This window comes from Suncus etruscus, chromosome 3 (genome assembly GCF_024139225.1).
Source record: "Suncus etruscus isolate mSunEtr1 chromosome 3, mSunEtr1.pri.cur, whole genome shotgun sequence".
Classification (NCBI taxonomy): domain Eukaryota; kingdom Metazoa; phylum Chordata; class Mammalia; order Eulipotyphla; family Soricidae; genus Suncus; species Suncus etruscus.
The window spans coordinates 107,680,504-107,702,877 of NC_064850.1; the positions used below are offsets into that span (position 1 = coordinate 107,680,504).

The following is a 22,374-nucleotide window of genomic DNA, read 5'->3' on the forward strand; positions in this document are numbered from 1 at the left end:
TGCTCTGAAAACAATTTTTAGTGCTATGATGTTGTACAACAAAAATTGCAATATCCTTTTCTTTGGTCCTATGAATAACCTATGACTGTGTTATCTGTAAGGAAAATTTGTTTCAAGAGGAAGTGACTATAAATCTATGTGTATAAATAAAAATAACATAACATGCATATTAGAAGCATCACATATTTAATGTCAAAGAATTTTAATTCAAGTACAAAATTAAACAACACATGATTTCAACATTAAAAACATAACAATTATTATTCAAACAACTATGAGGTGAATATCAAAAACACAAAGCATAACTATAAAAACCTTAAATATATAAACAACAGAAGTTTATCATTTATTTCTATAACAAATAACCAAAATACTTATAGTTATGTTCAAGGACAATGGTAGAATGTTTCTTTAGTACTGTGTAAAATCTGCATCTTAATCTTTTGCTATTCATTTCTTTCCACATAATAGTTAGATGCTTTAGGTTTTATCACTGTTTTAATCTCTACTAGTGAACCTTGATAATAAAATCTAGCATAACCACTGTCTGTAGTTGCTTTAATATTAGTGAAATGCTATTTAGTAAAATTACTATGCAGATACTTAACAAATTTACCTACTGGGTTCTTCTGCCCAGGTAGGAATCAGAAGTATTTAAAATTCCAAGTTTAAAAAGAATAGTAGTTTAGTGCACCTTTGTCAAGTGAATAGCTTTTTAAACTTTGCATTTATTTAACTTCACTAACCATAGGTTACTCTGAATTATGGTTTGTGTTTCCTAGTTTGAAATAAATATATATTTATCTCCTTAAAACCAAATGTAGAAACCCGATTCTAAAAAATAAAAGAACAGAATTTAATTCGCATGCTTTACAAAGAAATTTTACATTTTCTTCAGAAGAATGAGGCCTGATTGGAGATATATAGTCGCTGTCCAATATGGCTGCCATTAACAAGTGATATTGATGGTGACAAGGGATAGCCTGGATAAGAATAAGGCCTTGAAGTATAAGGAAGCACGCTGGGAGTCCCAGAAGAGAGGGTGGCACTAACAGGGGAAAGACTATTTATTGAGCTGCGACGGAAATTGCTGTCTGTAAATAAATACATGAACAATTATGCAGCACATCTTTGTGGATACAAATTTAATTGAAAGAGACAAAGCGTTTAACTATAATCACAGTTTAACATAATGTTCTAACATTCAAAATCGTGATAATACTATAATGCTGGTAAAGATCGTTTCAGCATTTACTGCCATTGCAAATCAGTTACTACCTTTTATGGCATAATGCTTCAGAGATCTGACTAGAATGCATTCTTGGATAGCTATTCTTTTGCATCTTTTTGACAAAAAATTAAAAACAACTTCTGATTTCTCAAGCTCTACAATGGGCTTCTTTAATTTCTGTTCCACCACTAAGGAACATTCCATGGAGAAAAGATAAAACAGCAAATTCATATTCCTTTTTTGAAAGTGCACTAGGCATCAATCTAGCAAAAACATTTACCACAGATTGCCAAAACATTTGGTGTAAACTGTCTGATATTTCATTATTTAAAATACTAATATAAACATTTAGACAACTTAAACACACCAATTTAATATTAAGAGTACTACTAGTACCAGAAAACAGTAAAAGGACTCATATTTATAAACTTCAATAAACCATTATCAACTTAAAATACAGAAAATCCAAATATTTAAACAAATTTATTTAAAGCCAATTATGTTTGAAATATTACTGGTTCCACAATATCCATTTTATACCAATAATTTCCTGCTTCATTAATTATAATATATATGTGTGTGTTAGAGATCAAATTTTATAAATCCTGTACTTTCCAAAAACTCAACTATGTTCTTTAGAGTAGAGTAAGTCACAGATGTGACAATGACTATAAAATGATCATTTTAAAAAGTTTGGTTGTTTTTAAGGAACAGAAGAAAAGGAATTAGGTCATCCAATGTATAGGTATTTTTTTCTATCTTTCTGGTACCATAAATGAGGCCTAAAACATCTGAACATTAATCTATTTTTCTCATGGTACTTAATGTTTAGCCAACAGGAATGGTATCAACAGCAGAAGAGTAAGCTCAAGCAACATCAGAAAGGACCTAATTAAGAAAAAAAAGAAAAAAATTAAAATCAGTTAAATATAGATATATTTCTAGGATTGTAAAGATTAATTCTAATACTTAAACTTTTATTTAACATATGCTACTACAAAATCAAAGTAGTTTTCTCCAAAATATATAAAGTATGCAGTTTAAAACAATCTCAGTATTTTGAAATTGGATAAAGAATCACTTGGTACTATTTGCTGCCTAGCATTCAGAGTAAAGTAACTCTAGATATTGTTAAAAAAAGTTTTTCCTCTATTAAAAAAAGATCACTTGGGAGGTGGGCTGGAGCAATAGCACAGTGGTAAGGCATTTGCCTTGCATGCAGCCAATATGGGATGGTTCCCGGTTCAAATTCAGCATCCCATATGGTCCCCCAAGCTTGCCAGTATCGACTTCTGAGAACAGAGCCAGGAGTAATCTCTGAGCCTGTGTGACCCAAAAATCAAAAATCACTTGGCCTGATGGGCTTTAGCACTGAGTATATTAACAGAAATTCTAAGACTGCTTTAACTCAAATAATTGGTTTAAAAAGTTCTTACTCTCTCTTCTAGATTACTATGTAACAGAGGTCAGTTACTTAGTAAATATGCATCAATGATATCACTAAACCTTTTCCAATTTTAACAATGTGGTCACAGACAACATAAGCTTCTGTCAATGAAAAAATGAAGGTTTTGAAGAGAAAGAACTTTGACTAGTGTCTACTCATTCAAGAGCAAATATGGACTATTAATAAAATGTGGACTATCTCCAATGGAAGGCCTGACATGAGAACTGGATAGCACTGAATTCAGAACTCTGGGACAGTCTCCTACAGTAAACCTTGAATTGAAATATTATAATCAACAGCTGTGTCCTCATAGTATCAAGGAGATTAAATTATTTAAAAGTGTAAAATTGTGATAAATTTATTGGTAGATAATTTTAAAGAGAATAAACAGTAAAATATTATAAAAATTAGGACTAGAGCTTCAGATATTTAGAAAATTTTGCAAGCATTTTCAAATCCTTAAAAAGACTATTTGGAAAAACATCTAGGAAAATATTTCAGGGGCCAGAGCGATGGCACAGCGGTAGGACATTTGCCTTGCAAGCGGCTGACCCAGGATAGACCATAGCATCTCATATGGTTCCCCAAGCCAGGAGCGATTTCTGAGCTCATAGCCAGGAGTAACCTCTGAATGTCACTGGGTGTGGTCCAAAAAACAAAACCAAAAAAATTCAAACTTCAGATATTAACAGTGATAAACAGAGACATGCAATATTTACTTAGATTTAAATAACATACAATTTATGTCGAAAAATAACAGACTCCTACAAAACAATAAAAAATTACAATTCCTAGCAAATATTACTTGCCCACCCCTAGTTTTTCTTCCCAGTGAACATCCTTAGTTCTTCACCCCCAGTGGTTTTTGCATAAGTCTGGAATCTGTATTTCCCTTTCCCTTATTAAGGGAATAATACAGAGCCAATTTCAGAACTTAAGTTTCATATTATTATTTCACTCTCTTAACAGTTTATACAGATACAATTGACACGCTACAAAATGCATATTATCTAATGTGTGCTTATTTTATTAAGTTTGATAACTGTGTAAATGTATGTCACTAATACTCAAAACAAAAAATAAAAACTATCCAGGGATCCAGAATTTCTCTGATTCTTTTACAGCCAAGGACTTTGAGTGATAGACAACCACTTTCTGACTTCTATCATAGCTTAGTTTCTGTCTTTTCTTGGCAAAAAAATGTATTACATATATTTTCATGTATTTTATATAAAATATTTCATATTTTAAAATTATCTTAAATTTCTATCTTCCTTCTTCCAATATAATTTCTAAAATTAGGCTTGGTTATATTATTTATATTATAAATATATATTATATATTGTATATAAATATATATTATATTATATATGTTCCCTTCTACTGTAGGCAGAATATAAGCACATGTGTATGTGTATGTACATTCTGTCATTTCTCTGAACATAAATATTGAAACATTATGTACTATACTTAATTACTTTTCTTTGTGATTGTCTGGCAATCCCAGCACCACTCATTTTCCTCAGTAATATACATCTGCCTATTCTGAAATCTTACAACTTAAAATTTCCTTCATAGCATAATGTTTCAAGATTTATGAATGTTGTAAGATGTACCAGACCTTCATTCCTTTGTATCAATCGCTGGACAGTAAACCGTTACATGGTAATGTTTTGCTCACTTATCAGTAAATAGACATTTAAGTTGTTTATACTTTATTATAACTAATGTTTCTAATCAATAATGTCTATAAAATCTGTGGATATAAGTTTTCAATTATCTTGGTAAATACCTGGAATGGAATTAGTGCATTAACTCTGTTTAACTTTATATTGTACCTGTAATTATGAGTAAAGAAGTTAATGTTTTAATCTATAAGATACATTTCCTATGGCTTTTAACTATTTAAATCAGTATTTAGAATTATGTGGGATATTTATTACTTCTTTTAATTTTAGAATTTTCTCACTCCAATGTTTTAATTTCTAACAGTTAATAGACAAATAACATGGTAATAGCACACTAAAACAAATTTCATTGGTAACAAACTATCTTAATTGCACTAAAGAGACGAAGAATGTAATATATGGCTGGCATGAAGTTACTGATTTAAAGTCACTGGAAATATAATCAAATGTAGTATTTATTATTTTGTCCATTCAATCCTAAGAAATCAAAAGGTAAATAAGGATTTGTGATTCCTAGTTACTAAGTAACTTTCAACTACATCCCTAGCTCCCTAGTTTTATTTATAATTTCCAAATAATTTTGAAAAAGCTATTTGCATTTTATATTATGAAATTTGACAGCATAAAATAAAAATAAATGCCATACTTTAAAAAAAAACTGTAACCATTTAAATTTACCTTGTATAGATTAAACCTTTAAAAAAAGAGTTTGAAATTCATAAAATGTAAGGAGAATAGTCAGATGAGAAGTTTCCTGGGAAAGCCAGGAGGGGTGATGGTTTTCCAAAAGGTTTGAAGCAATTTTTCAGAGAACTGTTTGTTTTTTGGTCTAAAGTGGCATTTTCATAGGTGCATACAGAAATACCATAAAAAGATACACTTCATTATACTTCAATTACATGCCAATAAATATATATTTAAAAACTTCTTTTTTTTTTTGAACTTCTAGAACTGTACTCCATACAATTCAAGTAACTCAAAACAGGAATTCCTAAGTAAGACAATCTTGTAAAATCTTTAAGAAAAAATAAGTATGACAGGCTATTAGTAGTTTTTGAATAATGTTTCCAATATGCTAAAATGCATTATTTCTTGTAGCAATTTTTCCCAACTTTGCTTAACCTTAGTTATTTCATTGAGCTTTCAAAATTAGTTTGTAAAGAAATTTTAATGGGGATATTATGTAATGGAAAAACATTTAAAAACTAGTTTTATTTCATTAAATAATTATTTAAATATGCTAAACATAGCAATTAAAACTCAAAAGTCTTCAGAAGCCAACTCAAAAAAAGAAGAGGACTCAGAAGACTAAATATAAGGCAAGTAGCTGTAGATAAATGCATTTTCCTTTCAAAGAACTAGAGACCACACCGTTATCTATAGTGTCCTAAATCTTATATTAAATCAGAATTTCCTCTTTGTACTAAGTGACCAATGTCAAATTTTATTTTGTTGCTAGTTTCTAAACGATTTGGAAATAAACTAGTAAAATATTATCACAGGAAAATGTTATGACCTAATCTTCAGCACTCTAGAATTCATAACTGTGCAAAAATGGTAAATCACTAGAAAAATTAGGAAACAGTGAAAAGAAACACCTAACAGGAGAGAGAGCATCTTTTCAAGTTTCATTTCTTTAGCAGAATCAGTAATGTATCAAAAAGTTGTATTACATTAAAATTGCATTTCAAAACAAACTAAGTTGTATTACATTAAAATTGCATTTCAAAACAAACTACATAAAAAGTTGTTGGGAATTATAAGTGGATGACATACTTGTTCGGGGCTTTTTGGTTTTGTTTTGTTTTGTCTTGTTTTTGTATCATATCCAGCAGTTGTCAGGACTGACTCCCGACGCTACAATCAGGATTCTTGGCAGGGTTAAGTGACTATATTGATGTATCAGCTATTAACTGTGTGTAAGGCAAGCACCCTACCCATTGTATCATAGCTCCAGGAACCAACATACTTGTATTTTTATGCTAAGATTATTATCTGTAATAGTATGTATCATAGTATATTCCTCTGTAACTCAATTATGTAGTGAATATGTATGGAGCGCATAATGTGTGTTAAAATAATTACAATAAAATGAGCATTCATCTTTATAATAGCCTTACAAAATTAACTATTATATCTTTCATCTTTAACAATAAGGCACAGAAAAAGAACACAGAACTTATTAACGAACATAACTAACAAGTAAAATGTTGGCTACCCTGGAAACTACATTATTCTTACCTCTACTGCAGAGTTTATATTATAATAAATTATAATTTACTTATAAATTATAAATATTATGGGGCCGGGTAGGTGGCGCTGGAGGTAAGGTGTCTGCCTTGCAAGCACTAGCCAAGGAAGGACCGCGGTTCGATCCCCCGGCGTCCCATATGGTCCCCCCAAGCCAGGGGCGATTTCTGAGCACATAGCCAGGAGTAACCCCTGAGCATCAAAGGGGTGTGGCCCAAAAACCAAAAAAAAAAAAATTATAAATATTACTTATATCTCTAATTTAAATATTTTAACTTCTGTTTATGCCTCTCAATACCATGTTAGAAAAATAAATGGTTAAATGTAGTAAACCTTTTATTTCAAATTGTTATCAATAGTAATTAAACTAAATTTGGGGAAAATTAAGAATTTAATTTTCAAATTAAAGGAACACTAGATATTTGTATTATATATAAGATATATCAATTCCATGCCTTAAAATATTTGTTTCACATCTTAGTGGTTCACAATGTATACTAGCAAGTTTAGAGAAGGCCAACAATATAGAAACCCAATACACTGATAAAATTGTACTTAATGAGTCTATGATTAACAAAGTTATAATGACCAAAATAGTTCAAAAGACTTCAATGGACAATGTATCACTCGCTTTCTGAAAATTAAACATATCACTTAATATTCCTAAGACTTCTTACCTTTTTACTTTCTCCAAATTCTTCTACATAAGTCCAGGCTGAAGAGATTGTGTTCCCTGTCTGTAAGCAGTCAAGACAGAAAGACAGAAAAGCAGTCAAGACAGAAAAGAATTGAGCCTTTAGATTATCCTATCTTGGAAGTACATGGAATCCTTGTTAATTTAAAAACCCTCTGATCAATAGATCAGAAAATAAATTTCAAGAAGAAAAAAATCAAGTAATAAATAGTTATTCTGAAGCTCAGCAAAGATGAAGAACAGTACTCTGATATTTGAATGAAAAGTGAGTTAATGCATTATGGAAAAATTTAGCCTTATATGCTTAGTGGTTTACTGTTTTGAAGTACTTCTCTGATAAGCTAAAAAAAAAAAGGATGTTTAAATAAGCAAGATAGCTGCATTTCTGATAAATGGATATTCAAAGGAATCCAAGTGAAAACAAAATTATCAAGATTTTTGATTCCTTCTTGTTTTAAACAAAGATCAATGGCAAAAATAAAACTAAGCTTGGAAAAGTTAAACTTTATCTGCTTGAGATCTAATTTAATCATATATACTATATAACTCTGGATATCACTCACTGCAATGGTAGTCTTTGTCGTAAAGCTTTCTGGACATGAATATCCAATTCCAATTTCATGTTATAAAATTGCACTTAAAAGTATGAACTAATGAAAAATCCTTGATAAGCTAGCTCCAAAAAATCTGTTTAAAGAACTTTTGAAGATCAGTACACAGAACAAAAAAAAAATCAGTCACGTTTCCTATTTTTCATTATAAAATATATAAATATTAATTAACACAAATGCAAACATATACTAAAAACATGACTCTGCTTGGAAACACTGAAAATAACCTAGCAGAAGAATCACTGGGTTGTAAACAGACGAGTAGAAACTCCAAGAAGTTAACACATTTTGGGGCATGCATTTCCACGACAGGAGCTGGACAATTCTGACATGGATTCTAAGAGGTAAAGGAGGAGGAGAGAGACACATTTTTGAATATAAGAAGTAAATACTAAATTAAATTAAATTAAATTAAATATAAGAAGTAAATACTAATTTAAATTACATTAATTTAAAATCTCAATCCTTGTCTACATTAAGGCAACCTAGAATTATCAGTCCCTTATAACTTTCTGAAACAAAAATAAATCCCTTCAAGAACATGCTAGATTTGCAATTATCTTTTCATTTTTCATATGCAATATATCTTTCAATAAGAATAGCCAGTCATACTAAAGGCATCTTCAAGGAGGAAACAGCATTCTTCAAACAAGTGAAAGCAGAGACAAACAGATGGGACTATATTAAGCTGAGAAGCTTCTGCATCTCAAAGGAAATAGTGCCCAAGATACAAAAGCCACCCACAGAATGGGCGAAACTATTCACTCAATACCCATACTCAATACTCAGACAAGGGGCTAATATCAAAAATATACAAGGTGCTGACAGAACTTAATAAGAAAAAAATATATAACCCCATCAAAAAATGGGGAGAATAAATGAACAGACATTTCCTCAAAAAAGAAATACAAATGGCCAAAAGACACATGAAAAAAATGTTCCACATCACTAATCACCAGGGAGATGCAAATCAAAACTACAATGAAGTACCATCTCACACCCCAGAGACTGGCACACATCACAAAGAACAAAAACAGTCTGTGCTAGCAGGGATGTGTGGAAAAAAAGGAGCTCTCATTCACTGCTGGTGGGAATGCCATATAGTCCAACCTTTATGGAAAGTGATATGGAGATTCCTCAAAAAAAAAAAAAAATGGAAATTGAACTCCCATAAGATCCAGCTATTCCACTCCTAGGGATATACCATAGGAACACAAAAATTCAATACAAAAATCTCTTCCTCACACCTGTATTCATTGCAGTGCTACTGATAATAGCCAGACTCTGGAAACAACCAAGATGCCCTTCAACAGATGAATGGCTAAAGAAACTGTGGTACATATATATATATGTACATATATATATATATATGATGAAATATTATGCAGACATCAGGAGGGATGAAGTCATGAAATTTTGCTCTACATGGATGTACATGGAATCTATTATGCTGAGTGAAATAAGTCAGAGGAAGAAAAATAGACACAGAATAGTCTCACTCATCTATGGGTTTTAAGAAAAATTAAAGGCATTACTGTAATAAGGCCCACAGACAATAGAGTTAGGGGCTGGAAGGGCCTGGAGGACCGGTTCACAATTTGAAGCTGACCACAGAATGGTGAACGCTATTAGGGAAATTACTACACTAACAACTAACATGACAATGTTAAAGAATGAGAGTAGAATGCCCATCGCGAATACAGGCAGGAGTGGAAGGAGGGCACTGGTGGTGGGAATGTTGCAGTGGTGAAGGGGGGTATTCTGTTTATGACTGAAACCCAACTACAAACATGCTTGTAATCATGGTGCTTAAATAAAGATTTTTATATTAAAAAAAAGAATAATCAGTCATCATAACTGTGCATGACCTAAACGAATCAGAAACAACAAAAAGTCAGCAGCAACAGAACTACAGAAAATTTAGATAATAAAGTTTTCAGAACTATTAAAATACCATGATAACAAGGCTCAAGGAAATGAGAGAATTGGAAGTTTGAAGAGAAACTAGAAATCAAATTTAAATGAGATCTTAGAACTCAAAACTTAAAATCTATATGAAGATAATAACATTATAAACAAAAAACTTAAAATAACTCTATGAGCCAAAGACAAGTCTAAAGGAAACATGGGGGAAAGGGAGGAGAGTGAAAGATTGCACAGCAGATAGGGACTTGCCTTGCACAAGGTCAACCCAGCATACCATAGGGCTGCCAAGCCCTACCAGGAGTGATTACTGAATGAGAGTTAGAAGTAAGCTCTAAGTATAATTGGATGTGGCCCACAAAAAAAGTTAAAAAAGAAAGCAACCCAAATATGAACTGGATCTACTATTAAATAAAAAATAATTTTTAAAATTTTAAGTACTTAAATTATCTTAAGTGGTTTTGATCCTGATAAATTCTGGTAATAAAATAATCAAAAAGCAATTCTTGACATGTAAATAAAACAATTAAACCATTTTCCTTTTTATTCAATTATCTACTGTGAAATTATCTCCTGTTTAAACTTTAAACTGTATAAAGTAATGGATAGTAAATGATTCTTGTAAAAGTAACTTTTCGTTTCCAAACAATTTGAATTGGAATATTTATCATGGTAGACATAGTAACAGCTTCTTGCTCTTAATTATTTACCATATTTAGAGAAAACCATCAATTTAATGATAACAGAATTCTGTTTTAGACCCTAATATTTTAGAGGTAAAGACACTGGGTTTACAATTAGTAAATAATTAGTTCCTCTGCCCATTCAAGGTCACACAATTTGTTGGTGGCTGAGGCTACAATATAGACAATTTTAACTTGATTAGTGTATTAAGCTGATCCTCTCACAATACTAATGCCACAACAGTAACAATCCCTAAGATAAAAATTGTGAATGAGATAATTCTTTCAGAGGAAAATACGTTTTAAGAGAAACAAATGTTCCTTTACATAAGTACTGGGCCCTCTCAGAGGGTTAAAGAAACATAGTTGAGTTAATGGAAATTTTCTCTCACTACTTGGTGATAATTATATTTCATTACATAAAAATAAATGCATAGAATGTTGATGCTAATTCTACTTATTTACAAATTAAATTTTAAAGCAAGTTCAACAAATTATTTTCATACTTTAAGTGTATACTATCAGCTCTGACACTAAAGCTCAGAAACCTTCAAAAAATATCATTTTCTTACGATTACTTATAAAAAACGTATTATATAGCATTTAACAAGCATTCTCTTTAATTATTTCTTAAACTGAAAAAAACTTGGAAATAGTTTCTCTATTTAAAAGCAATTTATTGATAATTTTTAAACTGAAAGTATACTTTTACATCTCTGTTCACTAATCTGGAAATTTTAGCTTAAAAGGAAAAAAGCACCATTTATACTTCAGATTATAACTTCCCAGAACAGTGTAGTGATCCTTCATCTTGCTATCTTCTATTTGACAACTTTTACAATAGGTTATAAGTAATAACAGAACTCAAAATTAATATCAATTCAATGATATTAAAGGGACAGCAAACATAATAACCATTACATTTACTATATAATATTTCCATTAAACTGACCAGAAAAAAGGTAAGATTCTAATTATGCATGTCAAACTTGATAAAATGCAAATCAACTACAGTTAATTCTTAAAATGTATTTAACATATAAAATAATCCAGGGATGGAGCCATAATACAATCAGTAAGTTGTTTCTTACCATGCACACAGCCAACCCCAGTTCACTCCCTGACAACCCATATGATCTCCCAGGCACCATATGAAGAGTTAATTTTTGATAGTAGAGCCAGGAGTGAACCATGAGTATTGCTAGGCATTGCTCAAAACCAGAAAGAAAAAAGAAATAATGCATACAAATAAGAATATATCATCTACAAAATAATTGCTCAGAGAAAAGGACTGTACAGTTAACATAGTGTGGAAAAATTTTTTCAGTAAAGTTTTGAAAGTCTGGGCTGATAAAATTTCAATTAACTTGCATCAAGCTCTTTCTATTTCTAGTGTCAAATATGACTGAAATCACCAAGCAAATAATACACAAAGAGTGTTTGTCACTAACCCATAGCCATACTATTTTTCTAGTGTACGTGACTGCCATGTTGTACTATTCTCTAGCTATAAGTCTGCCTCAAGATTTACAATTCAGATCAAAAGTGGTACCACTTCTTTGCACACACCCCAAAATGTACAATCCATAGTTTTGCCAATGCCTTTCTAGAGCACAGAAGCCACAGAGGACTCTTAAGGTTAACAACTGACCATAAATAACTTTAAAATACACAAGTTATATGAAACTAAATGTAGCATAAACTAGTTTTTAACAGAGGCTCTTGACCCTGGTTTAAAGTTTTACTATATATAGAATAAAAACTATCACTTGTGTTTTGAAAATTGAAACCAAAAAACCCTTACATATAATAATTTGCTAATTAACTAATTAAAGGTCAGGTGAATTACAGTGAAAGGTCAGGTGAAATACACTGAAGCTGCCTCCTTTCCAAAATGTTCTGAACTTTTTCAAAGCTGTTAGTCATCAGGAACTTGTCCTTATCTCCCTATTTTTAAAGAACACAAGGTGAAAGCAGTGACAATACTGGAAAAGCACAAAGTCAAAACTCAGGCTAAAATAAAATAAGAATGCCAGACTTCTTCACCCTGATAATCTAATTCATTATTTAAAATATACAAAATTATGAATCAGAAGTCTTATTCTCTAAGATGTAACACTAAACTCACCCATCAAGTGCATAAGTTTAGGACCTACATACCTTGTCCTCAAATCTGTATATCTCCTACCAGACCCACTAAATTACAGATTCTTAAATATAACCTGATGATATATAACTTATCTTTCTGACTTGGATGATTAGTTTTCAGTGAGGTAAGAAATTATTCTATGACATTATGAAAATTAAAGCAATCTAATTTGAAACAGAAAAAATAATCACTGAGTTTTACATTACCCAATTTTCAGTTTATCTTAAGGGTATTTTGCTCAAAACAAAAGTACACTTTAAATAGAAGTCCCCCACCAATATTTTTAAATGATTCTAAAGTTCATTTGAGAAGAAAATGGATTTCAAGATGTTCTCTGGGTGCATGCTACCACGTCAAAAAAAAAAAAAAAAACTTCTGGGACCTAAATAATAGTAGAGTGGGTAGAGCTGACCTGGATTCAATCCCCAGCATCCCGTTAAGGTACCCCAAGCCTGATAGAAATGATCCCTGAACACATGTCCAGGAGTAATGCCTGAGTACCACCAGGTGTGACTTCCTCCCCCTAATACAAAAACAAAAGCTTCTATTTTTCTTGTAACACCAATCATGGTCTTTTTTTTTTTCTTTTCAGGCCACACCCGGTGACACACAGGGGTTACTCCTAGTTATGCGCTCAGAAATTGCTCCTGGCTTGAGGGACCTACCTTATGGGAGGCCGGGGGATCAAACTGCAGTCCGTCCCTACTGCTTGTGTCACTGCTCCGACCCCAATCAATGGTCATTTTAACTGAAGTATATATTTTTAATTTTCAAACTTGAAAATTGGGTATGGTTATGGAGAAACAATATGGAAATTAAAAATTTATTCCTAAATATCTCTTAAATATATCAAACATAATCTAGGTAACTGAAAAATCATGCATGAAATAGCATTAAAACAAAATGTCAGGGGCCGGAGAGATAGCATGGAGGGAAGACGTTGCCTTGCATGCAGATGGTCGGTGATTTGAATCCCGGCCTCCCATATGGCCCCCCAAGCCTGCCAGGAGCTATTTCTGAGCAAAAAGCCAGGAGGAACCCGGGTGTGACCCAAAAACAAAACAAAAAAACAAAAATAAATGTCAGGGCCATAGATAGTGTAGAGCCTGGCTGACTCTGGTTCAATTTCTGTCTCAGCATATGGTTCTTATATTCTTTCTGCATACAAAGTCCTAGTATTTAATCAAAATTTTGACTTATATCTGAATATCAGTTTTGATTTCTGCTGGTGAATAGAATATATAAAATATCTGTTCAACAGTCTGTTATAACCAAATTTGACATAAGTAGATCAAATCTATAATACATAAAAATCAAATTGTTCATGCTCTCTATAGATTTCACTTACTGGAGATAATTTTATTCTCAATTAAAACAATCAAATTGGGTATACTATATTTGAACAAGGTTTTCTTGGGAAATTATGAGAGCATGAGTTACCATATAAAGCCTTAAAAACTGTATCAGTGCTCTTGGCATCAAATTAACATCATTTTTATGGAATATCTAATTAAAAAATCATATCTAAATAGGAGACCTAATATGAAATAAAAATAACAATAGGTATTATGACTCAACAATCTGTTTATTTTATAAGGAAAATGTATCAGAATAAAAAGTTTTAGTATCACCATGTTAGAGCACATATAAGTATCCAAGGAAAATCTTGCTTTTAATTAACCTTTATTACACTCCTAAAGAATAATCTATCCTGGGGCCGGGCGGTGGCACTAAAGGTAAGGTGCCTGACTTGCCTGCGCTAGCCATGGATGGACCGCGGTTCGATCCCCCGGTGTCCCATATGGTCCCCCAAGCCAGGAGCAACTTCTGAGCACATAGCCAGGAGTAACCCCTGAGCGTTACCGGGAGTGGCCCAAAAACCAAAAAAATAAATAAATAAATAATCTATCCTGAGGCCAGCAAGGTGGCGCTAGAGGTAAGGTGTCTGCCTTGCAAGCGCTAGTCAAGGAAGGACCGGCATCCCATATGGTCCCCCCAAGCCAGGGGCAATTTCTGAGCGCTTAGCCAGGAGTAACCCCTGAGCATCAAATGGGTGTGGCCCGAAAAAACAAAAACAAAAACAAAAAAAAAGAATAATCTATCTTTATTTTCTCTAATCTTAATTATTTCTTATCCTAACTTTTTTTTTTTTTTACCACTCAGACTGCATCCTCTACCTCTATCCCTTCCAAAGGAAGAGAATAACGATCATCAATGGCCAATTCAGCCGCAGAAGCATCACCTAGAGCCGGCTTCATGTTCAGGAGAGGATGCTCATCTGGCTCCTCCTTGTGGCTTCAGGTGCTCTACGTGATCAGAGAAACTTCTCTAGTCACAAACTATAGAAATGATTCCTGAAAGTATAGTCTTTATCCTAAATTTTTATATCCTATTTTTTTCTTTTTTGGTTTTGGGTCACACCCTGACACTCAAGAGTTACTCTTGGCTCTGTGCTCAGAAATTGCTCCTGACAGGCAGAACCATATGGGTTGTCGGGATCTGAACCTGAATTGGCTGCATACAAGGAAAATACCCTACCGCTGTACTATCTCTCCAGCCCCTATCTAGTATTTAAATGGTCTTCATTACAAGAAATAATGGAGGGCTTTAATTGTGTGCTTTAAAGAAATCATACCAAAAAATAAGTTGAAAGAGAAGCTAATCTAAATATTCCCAAATTAAAATCTGAGGACACTACTTAAAAATTTTTCCTTAAATGAAACCCTATCTTCAGCACGTAAATTCTGACAAGATCTCCAAACAAAAATCTCCAAAAAAATATTGATGCAGTGTGGAGTCACTGTGATGGACAAGGAAGTATATATTTTATAAAATTAACTTCTGCAACCCAACACCACTGCATTCCAGCATTGGCCAAACATTGGTCAAACACACAGTCAGCTAAGCAGTGCTCGGAGTGGCACACAGAATCCCTGAGCACTGCTTGGAACTGCCCTCTTGACATCCCCCAAAAATATTCTGCCATGGTCAGGGCACAATCCAAAGGGTTAGTGCACATGCTTGGATACTAAAGGCCCCTAATTCCATCCCCAGCACTGCATGGTCATCCCCCAGCATCCTAAGATGTGACCTTAGTGGCTCTAGCACTCTACCAGTACGCTGAGCAGCACCACAACCACAGGCCCATGTCCAAACTCTGAAACCTTAACATTCACTGAGAACTGCTAGGTGGCCCCCAGTATAGCTAAGGAAGGCAAAAAAAAAAAAAAAATTAATAACTTTTCTTTTGACATTTTTTTCTTTTTGTCTTAAAAACACTTAATGTGAGAAGAGCAATTTCAAATAGATACATAAACTTTAGTACTATGGTCCTGCCAAAATATTGTTTTAAAAAATCAATTTCAAGCGAAGAGTTTACCAATTAACTTCAAGAAACAATTCTAATCTTTAGTTGTATACCATTTATGTTGGGGTGGAGAGCAGACCAAGCAGTGCTCAGGGGCTATTCCTAGCTCTGTTTAGAAATGACCCTTGGAAGTGCTTAGGAAACTATACATGGTTCCATGGAAGTGCTTAGAAACCATCCATGGTGCCAGAGATTTGAAATGGGGTCACCAAGATGCAATCAAGAATCTTAGCCTCTGTACTATCTTTCCAGCTCCAGGAGAGTTTTTATTATTGGTGATTCTTAATAAATCACTACTGGGGGTCAGAGAGACAGTACAACATCTCTGAGCAGCACCAGGTTGAGCCAGATAATGTGGGCCCTGTAAAGGCTGAATAGCTTAGAGCTACCGAACTAGAACTGAAATAGTTGGCCAAGAATTGCTGTAAATCAGGGGTCCTCAAACTTTTTAAACAGAGGGCCAGTTCACTGTCCTTCAGACTGTTGGAGGGCCAGATTATAGTAAAAACAAAAATTATGAACAAATTTCTATGCACACTGCATATATCTTATTTAGAAGTGAAGAAACAAAATGGGAATAAATACAATATGTGGCCCGCGGGCCATATTTTGAAGACCCCTGCTGTAAATGGACAAAAGGTCCCTTGAGAAGCACTTTGGTGGTTCCTTACCTCCTTCCCTCCCTCCCTCTTCTCCTCCTCCTTCCCTCTTCCCTTCCCTCCCCTCCTCTTTCCTTCTTCCTTTCCCTCCTTTCCTCCCCACCCTCCCTCCCTCCCTTCCTCCTGGCTCTGCTGCACTCAGAAATCACACAGTGGCAGGCTTGGGGGACCCATTGCAATGCCAGGAGTCAAACCGGGATCCTTCCTGGTCAGATGAGTTGCAAACACCCTACCACTGTGCTATCTCTCTGACCCCCTTCTTCCTTATATTTAAATTTACATATATAATGAGTTAACATAGCTAAAACTTCTCTTACTCATCCTCAAACATTTTAGAGAAAATTTTACTAAAAATAAATAAAAAGAGGGGCCGGAGAGATATGGAGGCAGGGTGTTTGCCTTGCATGCAGGAGGATGGTGGTTTGAATACCGGCATCCTATATGGTCTCCCAAGCATGCCAGGAGCAATTTCTGAGTGTAGAGCCATGAGTAACCCCTGAGAACTGCCGGGTATGACCCAAAAACCAAAAAAAGAAGAAAAAAAAAAAGAAATGAAAGGGGGCTGGAGAGATAAGCACAGTGGTGGGGCCTTTGCCTTGCATGCGGTTAACCTGGGAGAGACCCTCTTCGATTCCTGGCATCCCATATGGTCCCCTGGCCCACCAGGGGTGATTTCTGAGTGCAGAGCCTAGAGTAACCCCTGAGCTCCACTGGGTGTGGCCTAAAAACCAATCAATCACTCAATAAATAAAGTTTTTTTTTATAACAAAGAAGTTAAAGAACAAAATGGTCATACCTGTCTCCATGATGGCTTTTTCTGTTATGAAAAATTTCCAGATTAGTGAGCATACGACTATGGTCCACATATGGGAATGTAAAATGCCTCTGGTTTTTACATATTCTACATTTATCCCTCAAAACTATTGAGTAAACCAACCAAAATACAAACACTCTCTAAAAAAATTGGCTTAAATAATAAATTCTGTAGCATACCGAAATGTATACTCCAAATGAGCATTAGTCATTAAAAAGGCAATAAAGGATGTAAGATTATGATCTTTAAGCATGCTCAAAGTAAATCAAAACCTAGTTTTTCCTTAAGGAAATAACATTTAAAAGATTAAATAGATTTAAAAAAACTATATGAAGGTATTCAGAGGTGTCTCATGCAATATAACAAAAAATTTCTTATATGCGGGGCTGGAGCAATAGCACAGTGAGTAGAGCGTTTGCCTTGCATGTGACCAACCTGGGGTCGAGTTCTAGCATCCCATACCCGAGTCTAGGAGAAATAATTTCTGAGTGCAGAGTCAGAAGTAACCCAAAAGCCACCAGGTATGGCCCCAAAACCAAAAAAATATAAAATAAAAACAAAAAAATTCTTAAATGGAGGTCAACCTGGTATTATACACTTACCACTAACATTGGGATCAAATTATTAAGTTTAAAAATAAACATTATATTTCCTAATTCCATTTTGATCATCAATATTGAAATTTTCTTAACTTACCCAAATGAAGTAATGTGAACTGGGCTGCTAGTTCCTTTGCATCTTCTAATGTAGTACAGAGTTTGTCTGGCATGAAGTAACTCTGGGTGCCATTTGCAATAGCAGGAATAACTACTTTATATACCAAGAGTACTTTCCCATCTTGACTTGTTGTTGAATATAAATAATATTCTGGTGGTGCCCAATTATTTTTGTTGCAGTAATAATCTAGATGCATTACTGCAGAATTGAAATGATTGGATTTTAATGAATACATACTAATTGGAGTAAGCTTTATTCCAGGAAAAAATGGGTATGTGCATCTTTCAATTTCAGGAGGGCTTGGACTATGCTGACCGTTAAGACGAGCTGGCAGAGTAGGAGGTTTGCCTAGAGTTTTGGGGTGGCTCTCTTCTTTATTAGCAAACACAATCAGGTTTTCAGAATTTGGGCTAATCTGACCATTAAGATGCTGCCTCCAAGTATTTTCTTTATTTACTGGCTTTGCCAGGGTTACTTCAATACTTGCTCCATCAATGCACTTTCCATTCATAACAGACATAGCAGCCACAGCATCTTCTCGGTTGAAAAAGTGGACAAATGCATAATCTCTAAGTTTCTTTACTCTTTCAACTGCACTAGGTTTGAATTTATTGAATTCTGCTTTAATTGTTTCCTCTGTAGTTGAGATCATTAAATTTCTTACATAGAGAACTTTAACTCTCTGCATGGTTTCCTCATCCACCTCTTTCTCTGGGTCAGCCCAATCAACTTGAATGGTATGGCCCCACAGCTGGAATGTTCCTGTAAAAATAAAACAGCATTTATTAAAAAACAAATGGAAGTAAAAAAAATTATTTTGGTTTTTATTTTTTTGTTTTTTTCCTTGTGTGTGTGGGGGGGTCATACCCAGAGGAGCTTGGGTTACTCCTGGCTCTGCACTAAGAAATCCTTCTGCAGGCACCGAGGGGGTGGGGCATACCAGACACAGGGAACCAAATGGGCTGCCAGGATTCGAACCACTGTCCCTCCTGGATTGGTTGCTTACAAGGCAAATGCCCTACTGCTATGCTATGTCTCCAGCCCCAGAAATAAAAAAAAATCTTAAGTGAAACTATCTTCAGGAACTCAAGTACAAATCAATAATTTGTTTAATCTTAAGTGAAACTATCTTCAGGAACTCAAGTACAAATCAATAATTTGTTTCATCCTCATCTGAAAGTTTTTATAAAGGTTTATCTAACAAAAACCTTTAGCAGACTTTTAAACAGAACAAATATTCTTCTAACCAAAACCTTTATTTGAAAGATCCTTTAGATTTAATAAAATTCACAACTCCATAATATGTATTAAAATGTAAAGTATTATAAATGACAACTCCATTTGTAGGAGCAACTCCTTGTCTTTTAGAATGAAATAATTTTCACAATTATTCCTTTTAAATGCATTACATATTTCTACAACACTGATCAATGAGGTATCATTCTTTGTCCATATTTATAATCAGTATAATGTGGGAAAACACTTTGAAAAGGACAAATTTACCTGGAATTAGTTTTCTCCTGGCCATAGCAGCAGCTCTATGAGATTCATATTCAACAAAAGCAAAACCACGATTTTTTGTCTTATCAGTTGCACTTGGATAAACAATAACATCTACAACTCCTTCTGTAACTTTCTTCATTTCATCCAAAATTTCTTCCTTCTTCTTTTCCTTGGGAATAGCTCCAATAAATAATCTGCAATTATCTAAGCTTACACATACACCAATAAACTTTCCTGGTCGAATCTCATAATTATTAAGAATTCTGATGGCCAACTGTGCTTCTTCTTTAGTAGTATACATCACAAAAGCATAACCTCGATTTTCACCACTAAATTCCATCATAAGGCGAAATTCATATATCTTCCCAGCTCTTTCAAATACAGGAACTAATTCATCTTCATACATATCACGAGGTATTTTTCCTACAAAAACTTCACAACCCCTAGGTGGGGGTGGGCCTTCCCAACCTGGAAGACAATACACAAGTAAATAAGTAATTTATGAGATACTTATATTCAGTTATTTATTCCCTCATCCCACAAATGTACTCTGTCTTCTATGTGTCATACAAGTGCCAAGTGTTAAAAACAGTGGACAAAATAAAAGTCCCTTCCCATATGACATTTATACTCAATAGCAAAAGGTACTATGAAGTTATGAATAAAAATAAAGCAAGAGGACTGATAGCCATAGTCAGGCGAATTATCTCTAACTAGAATTTAGGTGAGAGAATGAGTTGAGGATACATAGAAAGAAAGTACTCATGTTAGAACACACAGCACAAAGACTTTTATAACCATCTGTATTTATAGAAAGAGTAAAATGGAAGGTAAAATAATTATCACTAGTCTGTTTTATAGAGCAAAGATTTTATTTTAAGTATTACAGAAAGTTAGCTGCAGGGCTTTGAGCAGTTTCTGCATTGGTTATTTGTGAAAAGACCAAACATTTAGTCCATTCTCCTTTTTAACTTTCTATTATACATACCACCACCACCACTCTCCTGCCCCTTTCACTTCCCACTACTCATTTTAATACCTTCCAAAGCAACTCTAAAAAGTAAGGTTTTGATTTTGTTTTGTTTTTTACAACTTAAAAGAACTTTTTCTTGGGGGGGGCCACACCTGTTGACACTCAGGGGTTACTCCTGGCTATTCGCTCAGAAATTGCTCCGGGCTCAGGGAGACCTTATGGGACATCGGGAAATCGAACCATGGTCCGTCCTAGACTAGGACTTGCAAGGCAGATGCTTACCTCTAGCACCACTGCTCCTGCCCCAAAAGGACCTTTCTTTAAATGAAAAATATTTTGATTATTTTAAAATGCATAGTCCATATAATCTACTTCTTCCCTTCAAAACTATAAAAGTTAATGCTAAGTTTTACAAGGAAGGTGTTACTGTTGGAACACTATTCATCTATAAATATAGCTACATCGAGCAATTCAATTTAAAACAAGCAAATCCTTACCTGGAGGAGGACCACCAAATTTCCTTTGCCCATTTTCTTGAACCATGCTGTAACCAGTCTTTTCCATCAAAGCAAGTAAAGCTGCTTCATTTTGAGTACCAGTTCGAACTTTATTACATCCATTTGTCCCATCTATATTTTCTTCATTCATGGTTGCTATTCCTAAAAACACAAAATTCAATAGTTTAAGCTATAACATGGAACACAAGCAATTTATGAGACATTTTATTTGAGTTGATAGCTGCCGCTGCTTAAGTGAGTGACCAATGTGGTTCTGCTCTCAAGTTCCCTATGATCGAATCTTACACCTTAGAAAGAAAGCCACTGATTCCATAAGCAGTATTTTTAGGGCATCTAAGCACAAAGAGGCAAAAGTTTAAAAATAAATAAAAGGCAACAAAAAAGACATAAGTGGGAAACAGAATTGAGTTAAGAGATGAAAAAAGGAGTGATGTACTGAGCACTGCCAAATACGGCCCAAGATTTAAGTTATTTGATGGTATATGACGATATATTTTTGACTTAAACCAATCCAGTAAGTACAGCTTGATGTTAAAAGTGCTAATGTCATCAACAATCTCCAATAGCAATAGCAACTGAGTACATGCTTTGAGGCCTCCAAACCAGGTCTGCCTACTCCCACAGCCACTCATCAAACTCTGCAGAAACTGGAGATTCTGTGATTTCCAATTGTCAGTACCTTCAAGACTTACATAAATATATATATTTTAAGTGCTCTTAAATTTTTTTCAGTTTGTATTATAGAATGCTTTTGATAACCCAAGTTTTAGGACCATTCTCAACTATAATATGCCCTGGCAATTCTCGGATTCTTGGTTAATAGCTGGTCAAGCAATGCAGCACTGCCATAAGGGATTTAAAACTTAGGGTTAGCATGCATACTAGTCCTTTCAGCTATCCCCTGGGACTCTTATTTTTTAAATTAACTTATTACTCATCTCCTTATCAGTCAGATCAATACTGTGAATTATTTTATATCTTAATTTTATGTTTTTATTAGCCTGGAGAAATATATAATCCATACATATGGGAATACATTAGGTCTTAACAAAACTACTTTGACTCCAGAAAATCTTTTCCATTTATAAATGGAAACTAGTCACTGTAGTAAATTATTTTCCAACATCTCTTTTTATTCAACTCCAGG

At 33.9% G+C, this 22,374-nt stretch overlaps 2 protein-coding genes and 1 non-coding gene across 4 annotated transcripts in view; all 3 read right to left on the bottom strand.

Annotated features, from left to right (window-relative positions):
- GUCY1A1 (guanylate cyclase 1 soluble subunit alpha 1) overlaps positions 1 to 22,374 on the bottom strand; it is an 825,102-nt gene that overhangs the window by 792,497 nt on the left and 10,231 nt on the right. The window lies entirely within an intron of this gene.
- RBM46 (RNA binding motif protein 46) lies at positions 895 to 21,357 on the bottom strand. 2 transcript variants are annotated; one of them, XM_049769618.1, is made up of 4 exons: positions 21,207 to 21,357; positions 19,737 to 20,204; positions 18,213 to 18,995; positions 895 to 1,094 (listed from the first exon to the last, which is right to left on the bottom strand). In XM_049769618.1, the coding sequence occupies exons 1-4, from the start codon at positions 21,355 to 21,357 to the stop codon at positions 895 to 897; spliced, it is 1,602 nt and encodes a 533-aa protein (XP_049625575.1). The 2 variants fall into 2 exon arrangements, with proteins under 2 accessions (XP_049625575.1, XP_049625576.1); XM_049769619.1 differs by lacking the exon at positions 895 to 1,094 and adding an exon at positions 7,298 to 7,353.
- LOC126005461 (small nucleolar RNA U3) lies at positions 14,831 to 15,046 on the bottom strand. Its single transcript, XR_007494536.1, has one exon. It is a non-coding gene; the product is annotated as a small nucleolar RNA U3 (small nucleolar RNA).

Bases quoted from the DNA above. Each gene is read 5' to 3' on its own strand.
- RBM46 (XM_049769618.1), bottom strand. From the start codon at position 21,357: ATGAATGAAGAAAATATAGATGGGACAAATGGATGTAATAAAGTTCGA. The intron at 20,205-21,206 runs GTAAGGATTTGC...ATTGTCTTCCAG, and splicing joins ATTTGGTGGTCCTCCTCCAG to GTTGGGAAGGCCCACCCCCA. The intron at 18,996-19,736 runs GTAAATTTGTCC...TTATTTTTACAG, and splicing joins CAGGAGAAAACTAATTCCAG to GAACATTCCAGCTGTGGGGC.